Genomic DNA, 18,541 nt, shown 5'->3' on the forward strand with positions numbered 1-18,541 from the left:
CTAAGAACTGGACCTGGCCAGCGCCTGAGCCCCCCAGCCCTGGAGCAGGCCCAGCTGCCCCCTGCACCTCCAGGGCTGTGATGTCGAGCTCTGCTGTGCTGGGTCCCCCAGGGCCACCAGCACCCTCCCCACCCAGCAAGGATGCCGAGCTTCCTCTGGGGGCAGCAGCACCTGCTGAAAGACCCAGCAATTCTACCTGCGAGAACCTGTCCTGCACACATGTTCACACGGTGTGCACGCATGCGGGCCCAGACACACAAGGCTGCTGCATTCACTGAGAACAGGAAGCAGCCCGAATGCCATCAGCAGGCCAAGTCCCCCACAGCTTGGGAGAGAAGCGAGGCACCCTCCTGCCTCTCCATAGCTCACAAGAACCACGTCCATTACCCTCGTGCTGGTGAGGCCCAAGGCAGCTGTAGAGCCTGGCGAGGGGCCGCAGGTCACGTGTGCACATGCGTGTGCACACACACACAGAGCCCCGCCGTGAGGGGTCTGGGGACGCAGAGGTCAGAGGGGCTGTTCCTCAGCGGTCCTTCTGTCCCCTGAGAAGCTTGTGCCAACAATGCAGGCAGGTCACCACCTCCACGGACACCCATGGTGTCGCCGCCCAGAGGAGCAGCCACAGCCCCAGTAGCCGCGAGCCCTGGCCAGGCCCTGCCACAGACCTGGGCTCGGTGAGGAGTGCACCCTGGGGACACAGGGGACAGATGGGCATTGACAAAGCTGCTGCTGCAGTTGGACGCACACGGCAACTGCTCTACTTCCACCCAAACTGACGCTGGGTTTCATGGCCTCGTATGTCAACAAGCCGTCTCCTGTGGGGTGCGCACGCCGTGTGACCCCTCTGATCCCCTGACACAGCCCAGGCCTGGCCGCTAACCGTGCGCCCCATGGCCGCTAACCGTGTGCCCCAGCCAGGCAGCACATCGGGGCCTTTCGGTGCTGTCGTCTGCTGTTCTGTGGACGTGCAGCTCAGCTGGGATCTGGGCAAGCACCTGCTGACACAGGTCCTTCCAGCAGGCAGCCCCCACCGCCGGGCAGCACGCGTGCGTGTGTCGTCTCCACCCAGTCACTTTCCAGGAAGAGAGCAGAGGCTGTGCTGGCTGCAGCCATGGCCTGGAGCCTCGGAAGCACAGCCCCACGGCAAAGGCACGAGGTGGGTGCTGTCCTTGTCCGTTGTCAGGGAGAAGGGATCCCGGGCACGAGGTGGGGGCCCAGGGCAGGCCTCAAGCTTTCCTGCAGAGGGCTCCACAGACCGTGAAATGGGTGGGTGGGCGTCCCACAGAGCCTGATTTACAGAAAGATCCTCACGTGTCCCAAACTGGGTTCTTCTTCCCACGTAAGCAGGAGGGTGAGCAGCATGGGGCTGGGGGGCTTGGAAGTGAAGCAACCTGACCCCCTGCTCCTCCGGGCCACATGGCCTCCACCGGACACAGAGGCAGGGAGAGAATCGCAGCCAGAGCTGGGAAGACCCCCGCCTGACACCCCAGCTCCCTCCAAAGCCCCGACGGACACTGACCTCCAGACACCTCCTTCTCTGCCTCCCCTTCCCGGGGAACCATGCCCACCGCCCACTGGCTCCCCGGGTGGGACAAGAGGAGAGGGCAAAGGTCGTGCCCCAGATGGCAGGAGATCTGGTCAGCCTCTTCCCTGCTCCCCCAGAGGCCCACCCTCAGGCCCCAGCACAGCCCCACAGCCAGTGCATCTGGCTGGGGCCCCGGGCTCTTTGGGCGTGTCCCGGCATTGGGGATTTGGTCACAGTGCCGTCCCTCCACATCAGGAAGCTCCAAAAGTCTGACTTCCTGGGCTCACTGGTCCACTGGTCAGTTCCCGGGAGACCCTCAGTGGCAAAGCCCCCCAGGGTCCACACACACATCAGGAGTTCCTTTCTGCACACTCACTGTGGGGTGGGGGCCGCCATCATGGCTGCCACCCTGGGGCCCTCACGTCTCCCCTGCCGCCCACTGCCCCCTCCCCAGAGCCATCGTCCAGAGCTCCCAGGACTTGGGGGGGGGGGGGGGCTGTGCGACCTGGCCACGCCCTCCCATGCGCCCTGGGGGCAGGGGCTGGGCCCACCTTGCTCTTCTCCTGCTGTAGCTCGATCTGGATGTCCGTGAGCTTGGCTCGCAGCTCCTCATTGGCGGCCTGCAGCGCGGTAAGAGCTTCCCCCTTGTCCCCCTTGGCCCGGCTGCCCGCGCCCTTCTTGGACATGTTGAGGCTGATGGCCAGAGGGATGTCCCAGGCACGGTGCTGCGTCTGGGCCGGGTGTCCAGGCCAAGCTCTCGGCAGGTGTGGCTGTGGCTGCTACTCGGCTACATCTTCTCGCTCACCTGGAGGAAAGCACACCTGGTGAGCAGACTGTACCGGGCAACCAGCCCCCCATGCAAGGCAGGGGCTCCCGTGCCTGTGGCAGGCCCCTCACCCACGCCCACCCCAGCATGGAGGACACAGCCCACTGTGTGGAACTGCTTCAGGCCACAGTGTCATCTGCCTCCGCCGTGCAGCGCCCCCTAGTGGGGCGCAGGCCCAGCGCATCCATTCTCTTCCCTTCTCTGGCCCCGAATGGCCGCACAGGCACCCAACTTCCAGCCCAGAATCACACTCAGGCGTGAGGCAGCACAGCGGAACGGTGGCCGTGAGCCACGGACATCGGCGGGGAGCAGAAGGCCACGACCCCAGCTCCTCCCAGGACCCAGCAAACTCTACGCAACTGAGAGAGGCTCACCCTCAGCCCAGCTGGGGTCTCCGTGGGCTCTTCCCTCCCACCAAGGCCGTGCAGGCCCGAGGAGCCTCTGCTGGGAAAGCGTGTCCAGAGGAGGAGGACCTCCATGCTTCGCTCCCCTCCTATTCGCGTGTAAAGAGACACCGTGGGGACGCCTGCGCCCTGGCTGGGTCCCGGCTCTCAGATGCCGAGAGTGGCCTGCAGTGAGGACACCCTGGCCCCTCCCCGCCACCATTGTCACTCTGACCAACAGCTTCCCGGGATCCCAAGCTCCGCCCCAGCCCCCACCCCGGTCAAGGCAGCTCTGGGCATGAACGGTTCCAGGGTATATGGGATGGTCAGGCCATGCCCCACTTCCTGTAGCCTGTCCATCACCAGGAGACGGAGCCAGGCTGGAGGAGACGCACAGGCCATGGAGGGCGAGACCCAGCTGCTGCGTCGCCCAGAAACCCCTCCTCAGTTTGCTGGGCCCTCAGCCACGTGGGGACTTGGCCAGCCCACGCCAAGTGGCCAACCTCGTACTCGGTCCTGGGCTGAGGGCACACCTTGTCCTGCAGTTGCCCACGAGGAGGAAACAGCCCTGGGGCCAGCTGGGGGCTGTCCAGCTGCACAGAGAAGGACAAGGTTAGAGGTCACGGCGGGGGGCACCATTCCCACAGGGACCACAGTCCATACTGCTGGATCCTCACACACAGGCTCAGTCCCGAGGGGTGAGATGGAGTCACACACAGCAGGCAGCACCATGGACAGCGAGTGGGGGCTGAGGGGTGGCAGCCGGGGACGGCACCGATAGCGACTGTTTCAGTGCCCACACGTTGCACTGCTCACGCAGTCAGCATTGAGAATTTGCGGAGTTGAATCTACCACAGGAGAAGAGTCCAGAACCTTCTGGGAAGGCCCAGCTGTGTCCAGCTTGGGAGGGGTCTCCAGGCCTTTCCCAGTACTCACAGGGTGTGTCCTCCTAGGGGTGGCCCAAGCGGCAGCTTTTTTGTTTCTTTCTAAAAGATGTGTTCATTTATTTGTAAGTCAGAGTTACAGAGAGGGAGAGACACACAGAGAGATCTTGCATCTGCTGGTTCACTCCCTAGATGGCCACCTGGCCAGGACTGGGTCAGGCTGAAGCTAGGAGCCAGGAGCTTCCTCCAGGTCTCCCTCATGGGTGCAGGGGTCCAGGCACTTGGGCCATCTTCCACTGCTTTCCACAGGCCAATAGCAGGGAGCTGGATTGGAAGAGGAGCAGCCAGGACTGGAATCAGCACCCATGTGAGACGCTGGCATCACAGGCGGTGGCGTTACGTGCTATGCCACAGCGCTGACCCTGAGGGGCAGCTTCTGCCGCCAACGTGAGGACAGGCCTGCTTCTGGGTCCTGGCGCTGCAGGAGCCGCTGAGGTAACAGCACACACCTGGCAGGCGGCCCCCGAGGAGGCGTAAACCACACTGCACTTCCCCATCCTCTCCTGAAGCCCTCGGTGGAGGCGCTGGGGCTGGTCCCGTTGTGAAGGGTCGGTGTGCACGGGCCTCGGGGTGCCCATGTGTCCCCCTGGGTTGAGCACCCTGGCAAGAGGCCGCGGGTGCTCCTGACCACGGGGCCAGTGTGATGAGGGCAGTTGGCCTCCAGTGCGTGCCCAGCATCTGGATCTGATGCTGCCATCGCTGGAGGACACTGAGAGGCCAGAGGGACCCCTCGGCACCACGTGTACTTCCGAGTGACCCGCGGGGAGATCCAGTCCACCCGGATTGTGGACACGGCCTTCGGGCCTTCCTTGCCATCTATCTGCAGAGAAGGTGACGGCTTGGGATTCGTCTCCACAGGAATCCGAGGCACAGGTGGAGGGGTCTGGGGAGGGCCACAGACCCCTGTGCAGCCCCACAGGGAGTGGAGGGCATGGCCCATGCTCAGGGCTGTGCTCCCCCAACGGGTCACAATCTGACAAAGGCCCGGCAGTGTGGCTCTGCCAGGCAGAAAGGACAGAGACGCGCAGCGTGGGGTCAGGCGGTGCTGTGCTGTGTCAGTGAGAAACAGCCGTCGAGGGTGTCACTGCACACGACTGAGGGGGGCCGCTCCGTATCTGCCCTGCACACCCGACTGCACCGTGGGCCTGCTTCCGTCAGGGTCACATGGTCCCCGAGACGCCTCAGAAAGCTGCGGTCGGCTCAGCACCACGAGCCCCGGCGGGGCTGCCCGGTCCCTACCGCTTGCCCTGGGCCGTGTATGAAGTACAGAGGGTCGAGAAGAACAAAGGCCCTGGCGGCAGAGGACTGACGCTCCCCACGCCAGGACCTCCGCAGGGGAGGTCAGCATGATGGGGGCACGGGGACAAGCACAGCCCACCGTCCGAGGAATGCGCCAGAGCTCGAGAAGAGCCCAGCAGCTGTGCAGCCGCTGACCTGCGACTGAGCGAAGACGGCCTCTTCACCTGACGGCGCAGTCCAGGGCCCGGCCCCAGGAAGACATCCAGCCCCTACTACAGGCAGCAAAGCATTTCCAAGGGACTGCGTGACCGGTGCAGTGATAACCCTCAGACAGCCCTCAGCCGAGGCAAAGCTTCCCTGAGCAGCACACAGACGGCGCCAACTGTGCACCCCGGGCTGCAGCAGGAGAGCCCCACGGCCGCCAGGGCCACTCCCGGGTGTCCCCTCCCTGGGGCTCACAGCTCTGCACCGCTGACGCTGAATGCTGAGGGCAGTGGCTTCTCTGTGTTGTGTCAGCTCTCACACTACTTCGCAAGCTCAGCAGGTGCTCTGTGCAACCAGACACACATTCAGCACTGCAAACCTCTTTTTCATTCTGCAGTTCAAGTTTAATGATGAGAATTCTGTTGGAGACAGTGAGAAAAGATGTGTGTGTCCTTTTGAGAACTATGTTAGCTTAAAACACACGGGGTTGGTGCTGGCGCCATGGCGCAGTAGGTCAATCCTCCACCTGTGGCGCTGGCATCCCATGTGGGTGCCGGTTCCAGTCCTGGCTGCCCCTCTTCCAGGCCAGCTCTCTGCTGTGGCCCGGGAGGGCAGTGGAGGATGCCCAGGTGCTTGGGCCCTGCACCCGCGTGGGAGACCAGGAGGAGCATCTGCTCCTGGCTTCGGATGAGCACAGCTCTGGCTGTTGCGGCCAGTTGGGGAGTAAACCAGTGAGGGAAGACCTCTCTGTCTCTCCCTCGCACTGTCTGTAACTCTACTCTCAAATAAATAAAAACCTAAAAAAAAAAAAAAAAAAGAAGAAGAAGAAACACACACACACACACACACACACACACACACACAGGGTGGGCGAGCAGGGTGTTGGTGGAAAGTTGAAATGGAACAGGACGAGCAACCACAGCACAGGGGGTCAGGGTCTGAGGCCCAGGGGCTCCATGGGACACAGGGGCTGCCACTCTGTGGATGACGGCCTGGCGCAGGCAGACCGGGGCCGACGCCACCCAGGTCTAGGGCTTTACTCCTGGAGCAACTCTCTAGGGAAAAGGGATCTTTCCCAGGATGGCACTGCAAACAGATCTGGACAGAACGTCCCGGGAGCCAGTGTTCCACTTATAGGTGCTACGGCACACATCCTGCCCCACCCAGAAAGGCCGGCCGTGCCAGAGGCGGGGCCAGTAGCTCCCAAGCGCAATGACACAATGACATGGCTGCTGACCTCTTCAAATTCTACTCTTTAGTTCAAGCTGGATTCTGTCTCAGGCTAGCACATCCTGTGTAGCTGTCATACAAAAGGTGCTTAGAGCTCTAAAGCGCTTGTACAGAAAGCGCTTTTACAAAAAACGTTGCTGCTGAGTGTGGGCACCGAGTCCTGGGGTGAAGACACCTGTCCGGCCCCCACATCCCAGATGCCTGGGTTTGAGTCCCGGCTGAGCTCCGACTCCGGCTTCCTGCTGACACACACCCTGGAAAGCAGCAGCCACGGCTCAAGTCCTTGGGTTCCTGCCCATCTACTCCTACAGAGACACGGATTGAGCTTCTGGCTCCTGGCTTTGGCCCTAGTCCACCCTTGACTGTTGTGGGCATTTGGTGAATGAACCAGCAGATGGAAGCTCTCTGTCTGCCTTTCTCTCTCTCAAACAATAAATTATTTTTTAAAATCACAAACATTGTTATTGTAAATCTAAAATATTCAGTATCATACCATTTGATCCATGAAAACCTAGAGTATTTCAAAATCACAAGGTCTCTCAAGAACACAAGTGTGCTGATCCAGCAGCAGAGGCCGGTCACCTTAGGGAGAGGGTGCTCGTGCTCTGAGCACCCAGGGACGGCCGGGAAATGCTCTGGGAGAGTGGACGGAGGCTTCCCAGCATGCCGGTGGTGACCCTGGGACCAGGCCACGGACACCACAAAGGGACCCTGTGAGAGGGAGGAGCAGAGGGACCTGTGGCTGGGGGGAGGGGCGGGGCTATCCTGGACGGTCAGGTGCCCAGTCCAACAGCAGGAGTCCTACAGAGAAGAGGACGTCTCCCTGCTGGGCCAGAGACACGCACCCGGAGGACCTGCTGCCCTGAGGATGGAAGGACGCGGTCCTGGACCAGAGTCTGACACCGGTGGATGCTGGGCACGGCCCCCGGCCAGCCAAGCGAGAAAACAGGGATTTCTTCAAAACTTGTCTCAAAGCTACAGCCAAACAGTCGGTGGGACAGAAATCCCAGGAATAAACACACACTCATGGGCCCATGGGAGCAGTTGGGCTCGGGCACGGGTAAAAACCTGCCACCAGGGACCGGCACTGTGGCGTATTGGTTTGGGCCGCTGCCTGTAATGCCGGCATCCCATAAGGGAGCCTGTTTGAGACCTGCGTGCTCCACTTCTGATCCAGCTCTCTGCTGTGGCCTGGGAAGGCAGTGGAGGATGCCCAAGTCCTTGGGCCCCTGCACCCCCGTGGGAGACTTCAAGGAGACTCCAGGCTCCGGGCTTCCAATCAGTCCAGCTCTGCCACTGTGGCCGTTGGGGAAGTGAACCAGCAGATGGACGATCCCCACCCCCCACCTCTGTAACTGCCTTCCAAATAAATAAATAAATCTTAAAAAAAAGAAAAGAAAAGAAAAAAGAAAAACACCCTGCCCCCACCACTCGGAGGGCAGCGCCGTCTGCTCAACCGCCCACACGCAGGGGAGCAGAGCTGCACCCTCACTCTCACCACTGACAAAAGGTAACTCGAAATGGGCGGGGGTCCCAAGCCCACCGTAAAACTCTCAGAAGAAAATAAAGGCAAATACCCACGGCATCCTGTGGCTTGCTGACGACTCCATGGCTGTGTCACCAAGGCACCAGAAGCCACAGGAAGAGAAAAACTGACAGCAAAATGGACAGCGAAAGTCGCCAGAGCATCAAGTCAAACATCTGGCAAGGGTGATGCCCAGAACACGCAGGAGTCCCTATGACTCAAGTAACTCAAGTTAAAAATGGGCCAAGGGTTTGAGAGACGTCTCCAAGGAAGCCGTGCATGACCGGCGTCACCGATCATCAGGAAAACCCACACCGACAGAAGAAGCCGGGCACCACAAATGGTCGGGTGAGGAACGTCTATGCCATGTGTGTTACACAACTGAAATAAAATCCAAAGAGTGGCTGCACATGCATACTACACGCCACAGCCCACGGTACACACCACAACCCAAGCCACATGCCACAGTCCATGTACACGCCACAGCCTACACTACATGCCACAACGCATGCCACACACCACAGCCTGCGTACTGCCACAACCCATGCTACACCCTGCAACCTATGCCACATGCCACAGCCTGCACACACACCATTGTCTGTGTATACGCCACGTCCGTGTACATGCCACAGCCTGCATATATGCCTCAGCCCATGTGCACACCACAGCCCCTTCATCTTTTGTGGCTCAGTTTCCACTCTGGTCACAGTGCAGCCAATGGTGGTCCTGTGTGTTTGGATTAAAAACTGAAACTAAACATGAACTTCAGTCCTAGGACAGGGAGGAGGTGAATTCTAACTTCCCACACCTGCGAGAAACAGGAATGCAGCCGGCCAGCGCCGTGATGTCAGCCCCACCTCAGAACCCCAAGGCAGCGCACGGTCATGGCCAGCATTCTCTCCAGCTGGTCAGCATGACCGTGCGTGTGGGTAGCACAGGGAAGGGACACGGGCCTTAGTGCCAGAGGCGCAACTCCGAGTGCGAGGTGGGGCTGCGTGACTGCACGGGCACAGGGCCTGCAGGTGGCACTGGGTCTCCCTAAGGAGCACAGGTCTGGGCAGGAGGGAGGAGGCAGTGGAGCAGGGGCCAGGGCACAAGGCCTCTTCCTCTTCCACTGCCTTGTGCCTGTAGCGCTGCTCCCGCCCTGGGCGTGTCCAGCTTTATGGCCCAGCCCCAGTGGACGGCACAGACACATGGTGGCCACGGTTACTGTGGCCGATCCTTCAGTGTCCACTGAGCCCCTGCAGGGAGGCCTGCGCTGGGTGGGGGAGGGGAGAGGCTGTGAGGCCTGCGCTGGGTGGGGGAGGGGAGAGGCTGTGACAACGCAGCCTTGCTGAAGGAGCTCAAGAAGGCCGCCTGGCCGGAGACCACGTGGCCCAGAGCAGGCCCAGCCTGGCGTCTGAGAAGCGGGGGATGGGGAAGAACGTCACTCACCAGGACCGGGCCGGCTGGCTGCTAACTGCAAGAAAAATGAGCCCACGGAACATGGATTAAAGAGACTCGAGGTGGAAAAAATCAAAGCTTTAGAAGCCCTGGGAACAGTGAAGTGAGCTTTTAACACCTCTCTGCGGAGAATGGCTCCAGGCCTCAGAGACAGAGAACCCACGAGAGGACCGATCAGCCGGTCCCCCTCGGAGGCCCCGCATCCACGCAGATGTGTGCTGCCACAGGGCGCTGGCAGCCACCTGAAGTCCCGTTCCCGTCGGGGACACGACAGATACTGCGACCACACAAACGGAGACTGTAAAGGGGACGGTGAGAGCAGGTAAGCTGGCAGCTATCGGGTCATTTATGAAAAAGGAGAACAAAGGGGTTTTAAAGAACACGAGAAAATCCTCTCTGGCTCCAATGCAGACCACGAGGAAGGTGAGCCCCACCTGCCAGCGAGAGCGCCTGTGGGCAGGACCTGCCCTCTCCTGAGCCCTGGAGGGAGCCGAAGGCATCCGGGGCGGCAAACCCTGTGCAGGCCATGGAGGGCCCGGGTCTGCGTGGCTCGCAGTGGGGCAGCCCGAGCTCCTCCCCAGGAAGCCTGTGCTTGGGCCCCCAGCAAAGAGCTAGGGGACTTGACGGCCCCGCAGCACAGGAGCCAGAATGGCCGCGGCCCTGGGGTATCAGGCGCCCCTCACTTCCCAGAGTCCTTTTTTCAGACAAAGCAAAGTCTGAGTCCCAGGGAAGGGGGACAAATCCTCTCCTCCTAAGGATCCCGGGGAGAGGGAGAGAGCCTAGGAGCTGAGGATCGGGTCTTCTGGGGCAGGAGCAGAAACCAATGCACCTGCCCCAGGGGAGGGGCACCTGCGGGGCTCAGGACAGGCGAGGCCAGGCAGGGGCAGGAGACACTCCTGTGTGCCAGTGGGGATGGAAGCTGGTGCAGCTGCTCAGAAGACAGCCTGGGACCCCTCACAGACACAGGGAGTCACAAACCCATCCAGCCACACAGCTCGACATGGAAGTGTCACACCCATCCAATCTGAAATGGGTACAAGAATGTCCGCCACAGCTGAAACACGGGACAACCCAATGTCCACCAGGAGACACAGCCGTGTCCCTCAGCCCTGAAAAAAAACGGGAACCTGTGACAAAGCCCATGAGCCACAGAGGCTCATGTCCAGAACAGGCGGCCTGTGGGGGAGGGACACAGAGGCGTGGCCACCGGGGACCAGGGCGGGATCAGTGGGCAGTGACCGACACACAGTCTCTCTTGGGGTCTTGGAAATGTTCCATTTGTGGTGACAGCTGCAGCGCTCTGAGTGGGCCATGATCCCACTCCTTGTCACGTGAACTGGTGAGCTCTGGGGCAGGCACTTGGCACTGGGGTTGAGCTGCTGCTCCTAACGCCCACGTCCCACGGCAGGACACCTGGGTGCAGGTCCCAGCTCCACTTGTGATTCTTATGCTGTGTTCTACTCTGGTTCTTCTAGATATGCTGCAAACTCCACAACGACTGTTCCTAGTTTTGCCTTCAACGACCTGGTCTCTTTCAAAAGGATTAAAAAGAAGAAGGCTGGCGTGCAGCACAGCGGTGGAGACACTGCTTGGGACGCCCGCACCCCGTCATCAGAGTCCCTGGGTTGTCCCTGAACTGCTAATGCACCTGGAGCGGCGGCAGTGACGACTGCAGCACTTGGGCCCCTGCAGCCTGGGGGAGCCCCAAGGGAGCTCCTGGCTTCAGATCAGCCCGCCCCAGCAGCTGCAGCCCCTGGGGAGTGAACCAGCGATGGAAGATCGATCGCTCGCTCTCTGTAACTCTGCCTCTCAAATAAAATAAATAAATACCACTCTATAGTCAGGAGAAAGCTGAAGCAATTGTATTAATGGTGGCCAATGAGGATCTCAGAGCAAGGAACACTGCCAGGGATAAGAAGAGACACTGCTCAATGATAGGGAGTGAGGACATCAGGAGACACAGCAATGCCAATACACACGTCAACTGACAGAGCTCCAAAAACACAACAAAACCAACAGACACAGGAGGAGGAGTGGGAATATTCACAATTACAACCGGAGGCACAGGAAATTACAAAGAATATAAAATATCACAACAACATCATTGACTAACTTGACCTGACATCTGTAGCATGCACCACCCATGTTTTCAAATGCGCATAAAACATTCAAGACAGACTATATGCAGGAAATATTAAAAATCTCAACAATCTTTTAAAATTTTAAATTCTCCAGTCTAAAAGAAATTGAAGCAAAAATACAAAATAGAGACATCAAGAAAAAAATTGAATATCTGTAAATTTTAAAACATAATTAAATAACCCATCAATGAAAAAAGAAATTAGAAAAATATTTTGAGCTGAATTAAGATAGAAGCACAATATATCAAAATTTATGGGACACAGCTAAAGTGGTACAACAAGTGTAAATTATGGAAATAAATGTTTATACTGGAATATAATGATGTTTTCTAATTATAACTATTCCTAGGCTACAATTCCATTTTAAAATCACAGAAAAAAAGACAGTAAATGCAAGCTAAACAAAACAGAGATAAAGATATTAGCAAAAGTCAATACATTTTAAACAGAAAAATGGTGATCTAAAAATTAATAGAACCAGAAGATGCATCTTAAAGATGTCCGTGACACTGACAGAGGTCTGGAAAGGAGGCACAAGCGACAGGGACGGGAACACAAAGGAGCCACCCCCACAGGTCCTACAGACACTCCGGAGACAACAGAGATGCAGGGAAACACTCACCCCCGCACAGACCCACTCCCTGCTGAGCTCCACATTCAAGGATGGAATTAACTCCTCCAGAAAAACAGGAGATGCAAATACTTCCCAAACCATTTTATGAGACCAACACAGTAGGGATCAAAACTAGGCCAAGATGCTACAGGACGGGCGGATGCCGTGGCACCGTGGGCCGAGCCATTGCCTGGCACCCCCACATCCTACACTGGAGCGCCAGGTCAGAGCCCAGCTTCCTGCTCGTGGTCTGCGAAGCAGCAGATCATGGCTCAAGCACCACCCGTGCGGGAAGCCTGTCTGGAGCCCTGGGTCCTGGCTACAGCCTGGCCCAGCCCTGACCACCATGGCCATTTGGGGAGTGAACAATCAGATGTGTACGTCCCTCTGCCTTTCAAATACATCTTTAATGAAACAGTGCTAACCACCGCATGACAGTGAGAAACCTATGCTACCATTGCCAGTGAAAAATCTTCCAACATAGGAACATCTATTCTCACCACTTCTGCTCAACATTGTATTTAAAAAAAAAAAAACACTCAAAACTGAAAGGTACACCAAACATAAATGTGAAGTAAATAATTTTTATTCAAAAATTAAGATCTCAAAGAATCTACCCCATAACAAACAAGTGGATTTAGCAAATTAAAAGGATTATAAGTCAAAAAACTTCTAATATCAATTATTTTTCTGCATACTAGGAACAATTTCATTCCTTTTTTTTTTTTCCAAAGATTTATTTACTTATTTGAAAGGCAGAGTTAGAGAGGCAGAGAGAGACAGAGAAAGGTCTTCCATCCACTGGTTCACTCCCAAGACGGCCACAACGGCCGGAGCTGGGCTGATCCAAAGCCAGGAGCCAGGAGCTTCTTCCAGATCTCCCATGCAGGTGCAGGGGGCCAAGCACTTGGGCCATCTTCTACTGCTTTCCCAGGCCACAGCAGAGAGCTGGATCAGAAGAGGAGCAGCCAGGACTTGAACCAGCACCCATATGGGATGCCAGCACTGCAGGCGGTTTTATCAGCTACGCCACAGCGTCGGCCCCAACAATTTTCTTTCAGAAGGATACCATTTATAATATCACTAAGCTAATATGAAACAAATAAATCTGATAAAATGTTTGCAATATTTGCACACTTTTATGCCACACACATTCACAAGAGAAAATCACAAATGACTAAAATAAACAGGGAGGGGGGCCGGCGCTGTGGCACAACCAGTAAAGCCTCCATCTGCAGCACCGGCATCCCATATGGGCGCTGGTTCAAGTCCCAGCTGCTCCACTTCTAATCCAGCTCTCTGCTATGGCCTGGGAAAGCAGCGAAGGATAGGTGAAATCCTTTGGCCCCTGCACCCACATGGGAGACCCGGAAGAAGCTCCTGGCTCCTGGTTTCAGATTGGCCTAGGTCTGGCTGTTGTGGCCATTCGGGGAGTGAACCAGCAGACAGAAGAACTCTCTGTCTCTCTCTGCAACTCTACCTCTCGAATAAATAAATCTAAAAAAAAAAAAAAACTCCTGACACGTCCAATCACATGGACAAGTCTCAAAATAATTATGAGTGAAAGAAACCAGCCCTTAAAAATGCCTACGGTTGGCCAACGCCGTGGCCCACTTGGCTAATCCTCCACCTGCAGCGCCGGCACCCCGGGTTCTAGTCCCGGTTGGGGCACCGAGTACTAGTCCTGGTTGCTCCTCTTCCAGTCCAGCTCTCTGCTGTGGCCCGGGAAGGGCTGCGGAGGATGGCCCAAGTGCTTGGGCCCTGCACCCGCATGGGAGACCAGGAGGAAGTACCCAGCTCCTGGCTTCAGATCGGCGCAGCACCGGCCGTAGTGGCCATTAGGGGAGTGAACCAACAGAAGGAAGACCTTTCTCTCTGTCTCTCTCTCTCACTGTCTAACTCTGCCTGGCAAAAAATAAAAATAAAAAATGCCTACGGTACGATTCCATTTATAGCGATTCTAGAAAAGAGAACTCCATGGGGGCAGAAGCAGATGCATGTGCGCCTGGCGTGTTGCCAGGGAGGGCAGGAAGCAAGAGTCACAGAGGACTGGAAACACTTCGACCAAACCTGCAGTGTCATGGAAAGCCTGCAAACAACCTAAACAATTAAGTTTCTGCACAGTGAAGCATCGTGCAAAGTGATATCTAAGGCACATTTACTCTAAAAATCAAGGCTGGTGACACAAGGGGAAAAGGCAGAAAACAAAACTAACTGATAGAATGATCTTAACCATGCCAAAAACAAAGAAAAATAAAGAGGGAAATATTCCCAAATTTTAATAATTTATGGGTGCTGGAAGAATGTAATTCTTTTTCATCTCCTTTCCTCAATTTCTAAAATCTTCCATGAGAAAGTATGAGGGACTTCAAAAAGTACAGAGACACTGGAATTAAAAAATAAGTCCATTTTGGTGCAGAAAGTATCTGAATCCCTGCACAGCTTTTCACAACATGCATCTCCCAGGGAGTTTCTGAGGGTCCCTGACAGCCACGTGACAGGAAGGGGCGGGTGTTGTGGTGCAGCTCGCAGCCACTCGTGACCCCAGGACCCACGCTGGGGTGCCGGCTGCAGTCCGGCACACTCAGCCTCCAGGCCCCTCCTGCCGATATTCCCGGGAAGGTGGTGAATGGCCGAGTGCTTAGGTCTCTGCCTCCCATGTGGGAGACCCAGACAGAATCCCACATCCTGGTTTCGGCCTGGTCCAGCCCCAGCCATTGCAGCCGTCTGGGGAGTGAGCGAGCAGATGGGGCTACCTTTCCCTCTCAGATAAACAAATCGCTCTGTGGAAACAGAAAACACACCAGGGACCGCTGTCCCACCAGTACCTGCTGGGGAGTCTCAGAGAAGCAGGGGATCGAGTGTCTGTCTCCAAGCCCATCACCTGTGCACAGACACCGGCTCTTCTTTCTGGATTTGTCCAGAATCATTCCAACTGCCCCAGCACTGCAGCAGGGGTCCCTCGGGACAAGACGGTCAGCAGGCGCCTCAGGGGCTCTTTAAGAGCCAGGAGATCGGACTGCTCTTTAGTTAAATACGACAACACGGGAAGGCAGGTGCCAGGCTGCTCCAGAAACGCCCCCCCAGCCTGTGGACTCACAGGAACAAATACGCACACACACATACACACATGCAGGCACACACGTGTGTACAGACACATGTGTTTATACATGTGTGTGGACATGTGTGCATACTCACAGACATGTTCATGATGCGATGCATACTTGGTGCACACATACATGTGTGCATGCACACATGCAGAAAGAGAACATGGAAAGACCTAGAAACAATCTGGATCTGCTCCACATGGACGCCGCGTGGTAAGTCATAATTTGAAGACTTCAGAAGCGGCAGATTAAGAAGTGCTCTGAGGGGGATGACGGATGGACTGTCCAGAGGTGGACCTGAGTGGGTGCCTGGAGTGGGTGCTGAGACCCCACAGGGCACCAGCGTGGCGGACACTCGCCCCTGCGCTGTGCCCCCACGGCCCACTCGGGTGCAGGACACCCCAGGCAGGTTTGGCCGAGACTCAGGTACGTTCTTGGGCAGCCGATGCACTGACCGCCACTCCGGAGCTCAGCGAGCACTTGCTGACCACACCCGGCAGCCATGGGCTTGGAAAAGCACCCGGGCCACCAACCCCTCGGCCCAGCGCCACCACAGCCTCACTTTCTGGTCAGGGTGCATCTTCCTCTGCTCCGAGAGTGCACCCGGTGCAGGCCACGCAGGCTGCACAGGGGCAGACTGTGCTTTTTAACAAAGTTGAAATGGGTGCGCCAGCTGGCTGCAGCAGGGGGCCAGCCACGGACACCTGTGGACATGGGGATGAGGGCAGATTCACCCAGGGCGGTGCCCCGCATCCCGTGAGCTTCAGGGACAGTCTGAGTTCTAACTCCTCCCGATGAGAGCCCCCTAGATGGCCGGCAGGGGACCACACGCAGAGGGGAAGGCTCAAGGTCCTTCCTGCTTTTTTTAAGATTTATTTTATTTATTTGAAAGATAGTTACAAAGAGAGGTAGAGCCAGAGAGAGAGAGAGAAAAGTCTTCTATCCGCTGGTTCACTCCCCAAACGCAAAGGCCAGGGCTGAGCTGATACAACGCCAGGAGCCAGGAGCTTCTTCCAGGTCTCCCAAGTGGGTTCAGGGGCCCAAGCACTACTTTCCCAGGCCATAGCAGAGAGCTGGATCGGAAGAGGAGCAGCCAGCACTCGAACTGGCTCCTATATGGATGTGGGCACTGCAGGTCAGGGCTTTAACTCGCTGCGCCACAGCGCCAGCCCTTCCTTCCTGCTTTGACACCTCCCCACCATCAAGATCTTGCTGCATCTCAGCACCACCACCACCACCACCACCACCACCACCATCTCCACCACCACTATCACCACCACCACCATCACATCATCACATCACCACCATCTCCACCACCATCACCACCATCTCCACCACCACCACCAACACCACCACTACCACCACCACTATCACCACCAATATCTCCACCATCACCACCACCATCTCCACCACCACCTCCACCACCACCTGCACCACCAACATCACACCACCACCACATCACCACCATCTCCACCACCATCACCACCACCATCTCCACCACCACCACCACCACCACCACCACTACCACCACCACTACCACCATCTCCACCACCATCACCACCACCACCACCATCACCACCACCACCATCTCCACCATCACCACCACCACCATCTCCACCACCCTCACCACCACCACCACCACCATCACCACCATCACCACCACCACCACCATCTCCACCACCCTCACCACCACCATCTCCACCACCATCACCACCACCATCACCACCATCTCCACCACCATCACCACCACCACTACCACCATCTCCACCACCATCACCATCATCTCCACCACCATCTCCACCACACCATCACCACCATCTCCACCACCACCACCACTACCACCACCACCATCTCCACCACCACCACCACCACCACCATCTCCACCACCACCATCTCCACCACCACCACCACCACTACCACCACCATCTCCACCGTCTCCACCACCACCACCACCACTACCACCACCACTACCACCACCACCACCACCACCACCACCATCTCTCTACCACCACCCCAGCGTGGGCCTGGGAGACCTGGGTGTAGCAGGGACAAAAGGTTCCAGCCTCTAGACCTCTGACTCCACCTCCCAGGCAGCTTCCCCATGGCTGCCCACCCCCACCAGGACCCACACAGGGTTCTGCAGGCAGGAAGGCCCTGGGTCCTCAGTCAGAAGGGGACAGCTGCCCGCCAGGCGAGGCCGACCCAGGACGAGCAGCAGGGAGCCCCAGGCAGACAGCACGGCTGGGGTGGGGTTCCTGGCCCCGGGGAACTCCATGTCCCGCCCATCAGCTGGAGGCTCCAAGCTCCCCATCTTCCATACTCTCGGCATGGGGCTAACCAACCTGCAGAGGCCCTGGTCTTGGACTGTCACAACCCTCCAGAGTCAAATCCTAGACAGAACCATGGGACTCCTTTCACTGGGTTCAGAGCCTGAACAGGATTTGCCGGGGATCCATGCCTTGTGACACCACTGCCAGCTGAGCCCATCTGGGTGCCAGCCCCAGAAGTTTCTGAGGCACAGGTAAGCACTGGTTCCTTCCAGCACCTTCCAGCAGGATGCCACGGGGACACACACCTGGCCCCACCCTCTACAAGGCACCTGGTGCCGCGAGGTGGACAGGAGCAGGTGGTCTGCGCCCCAAGGGACACCTCACGCCACCCAGGGTGTGGGTGTTGGGTGGCGGACAACAGGGCCACGTCCGGGATAAGAACACGCCCAAGAGGTCATGCGGGAGGACCAGGAGCTGCCGTCTCTGTAGCTCCCTGGACTTCCCACCTGTGCTAACCAGGCCACCCCGGGAAAACACCATCGCCTGGAGCTCATCGCCTGGCATGTCCGGAAACCAGAGGGAAGGAAATGCCACCTGTCCAGAGGAGTCCCCCGTCCACACTGCCCATGGCCAAGATGACCTTCAAAGAACCGCCACGTGCCTGCTGTTCTTGCAGCCGCCAGCCCAGCCTGCCGTGAGCTCCCTGCTGTGGGGACGCCCAGCAGCTCAGAGGCTGTGGGGACTCCTGGGGGACCCAGCACGGCAACAGGAACTCAGGGCGCGCTGCCATGCCGCACCCCTCAGACAGATCAGAGACTACCACAAAAGGCACTCTCGCTGCAAACACGCACCCATGGGACAAACACGCACCCTCGCTACAAACACGCACCCGTGGGACAAACACGCACCTTCGCTTCAAACACGCACCCATGGGGCAAACACGCACCCTCGCTTCGAACACGCACCCTCGCTTCAAACACGCACCCATGGGGCAAACACGCACCCTCGCTACAAACACGCACCCTCAGTACAAACACGCACCCGTGGGGCAAACACGCACTCTCGCTACAAACACGCACCCTCGCTACAAA

General features: G+C 57.5%; 1 protein-coding gene across 20 annotated transcripts in view; it reads right to left on the minus strand.

The window, feature by feature from the left end:
• Positions 1-18,541, minus strand: part of JAKMIP3 (Janus kinase and microtubule interacting protein 3) — a 92,023-nt gene that overhangs the window by 44,793 nt on the left and 28,689 nt on the right. For all 20 annotated transcript variants that reach the window (XM_089313792.1, XM_089313789.1, XM_089313794.1 and 17 more), the window contains exon 2: positions 2,077-2,330. In XM_089313792.1, the coding sequence (XP_089169918.1) occupies positions 2,077-2,211 (135 nt within the window). In that variant the 5' untranslated portion in view covers positions 2,212-2,330. The remainder of the gene's footprint in view (positions 1-2,076; positions 2,331-18,541) is intronic.

Source organism: Oryctolagus cuniculus, chromosome 15 (assembly GCF_051225735.1).
Source record: "Oryctolagus cuniculus isolate XC-2025 breed Fujian yellow rabbit chromosome 15, ASM5122573v1, whole genome shotgun sequence".
In the NCBI taxonomy this organism is placed as follows: domain Eukaryota; kingdom Metazoa; phylum Chordata; class Mammalia; order Lagomorpha; family Leporidae; genus Oryctolagus; species Oryctolagus cuniculus.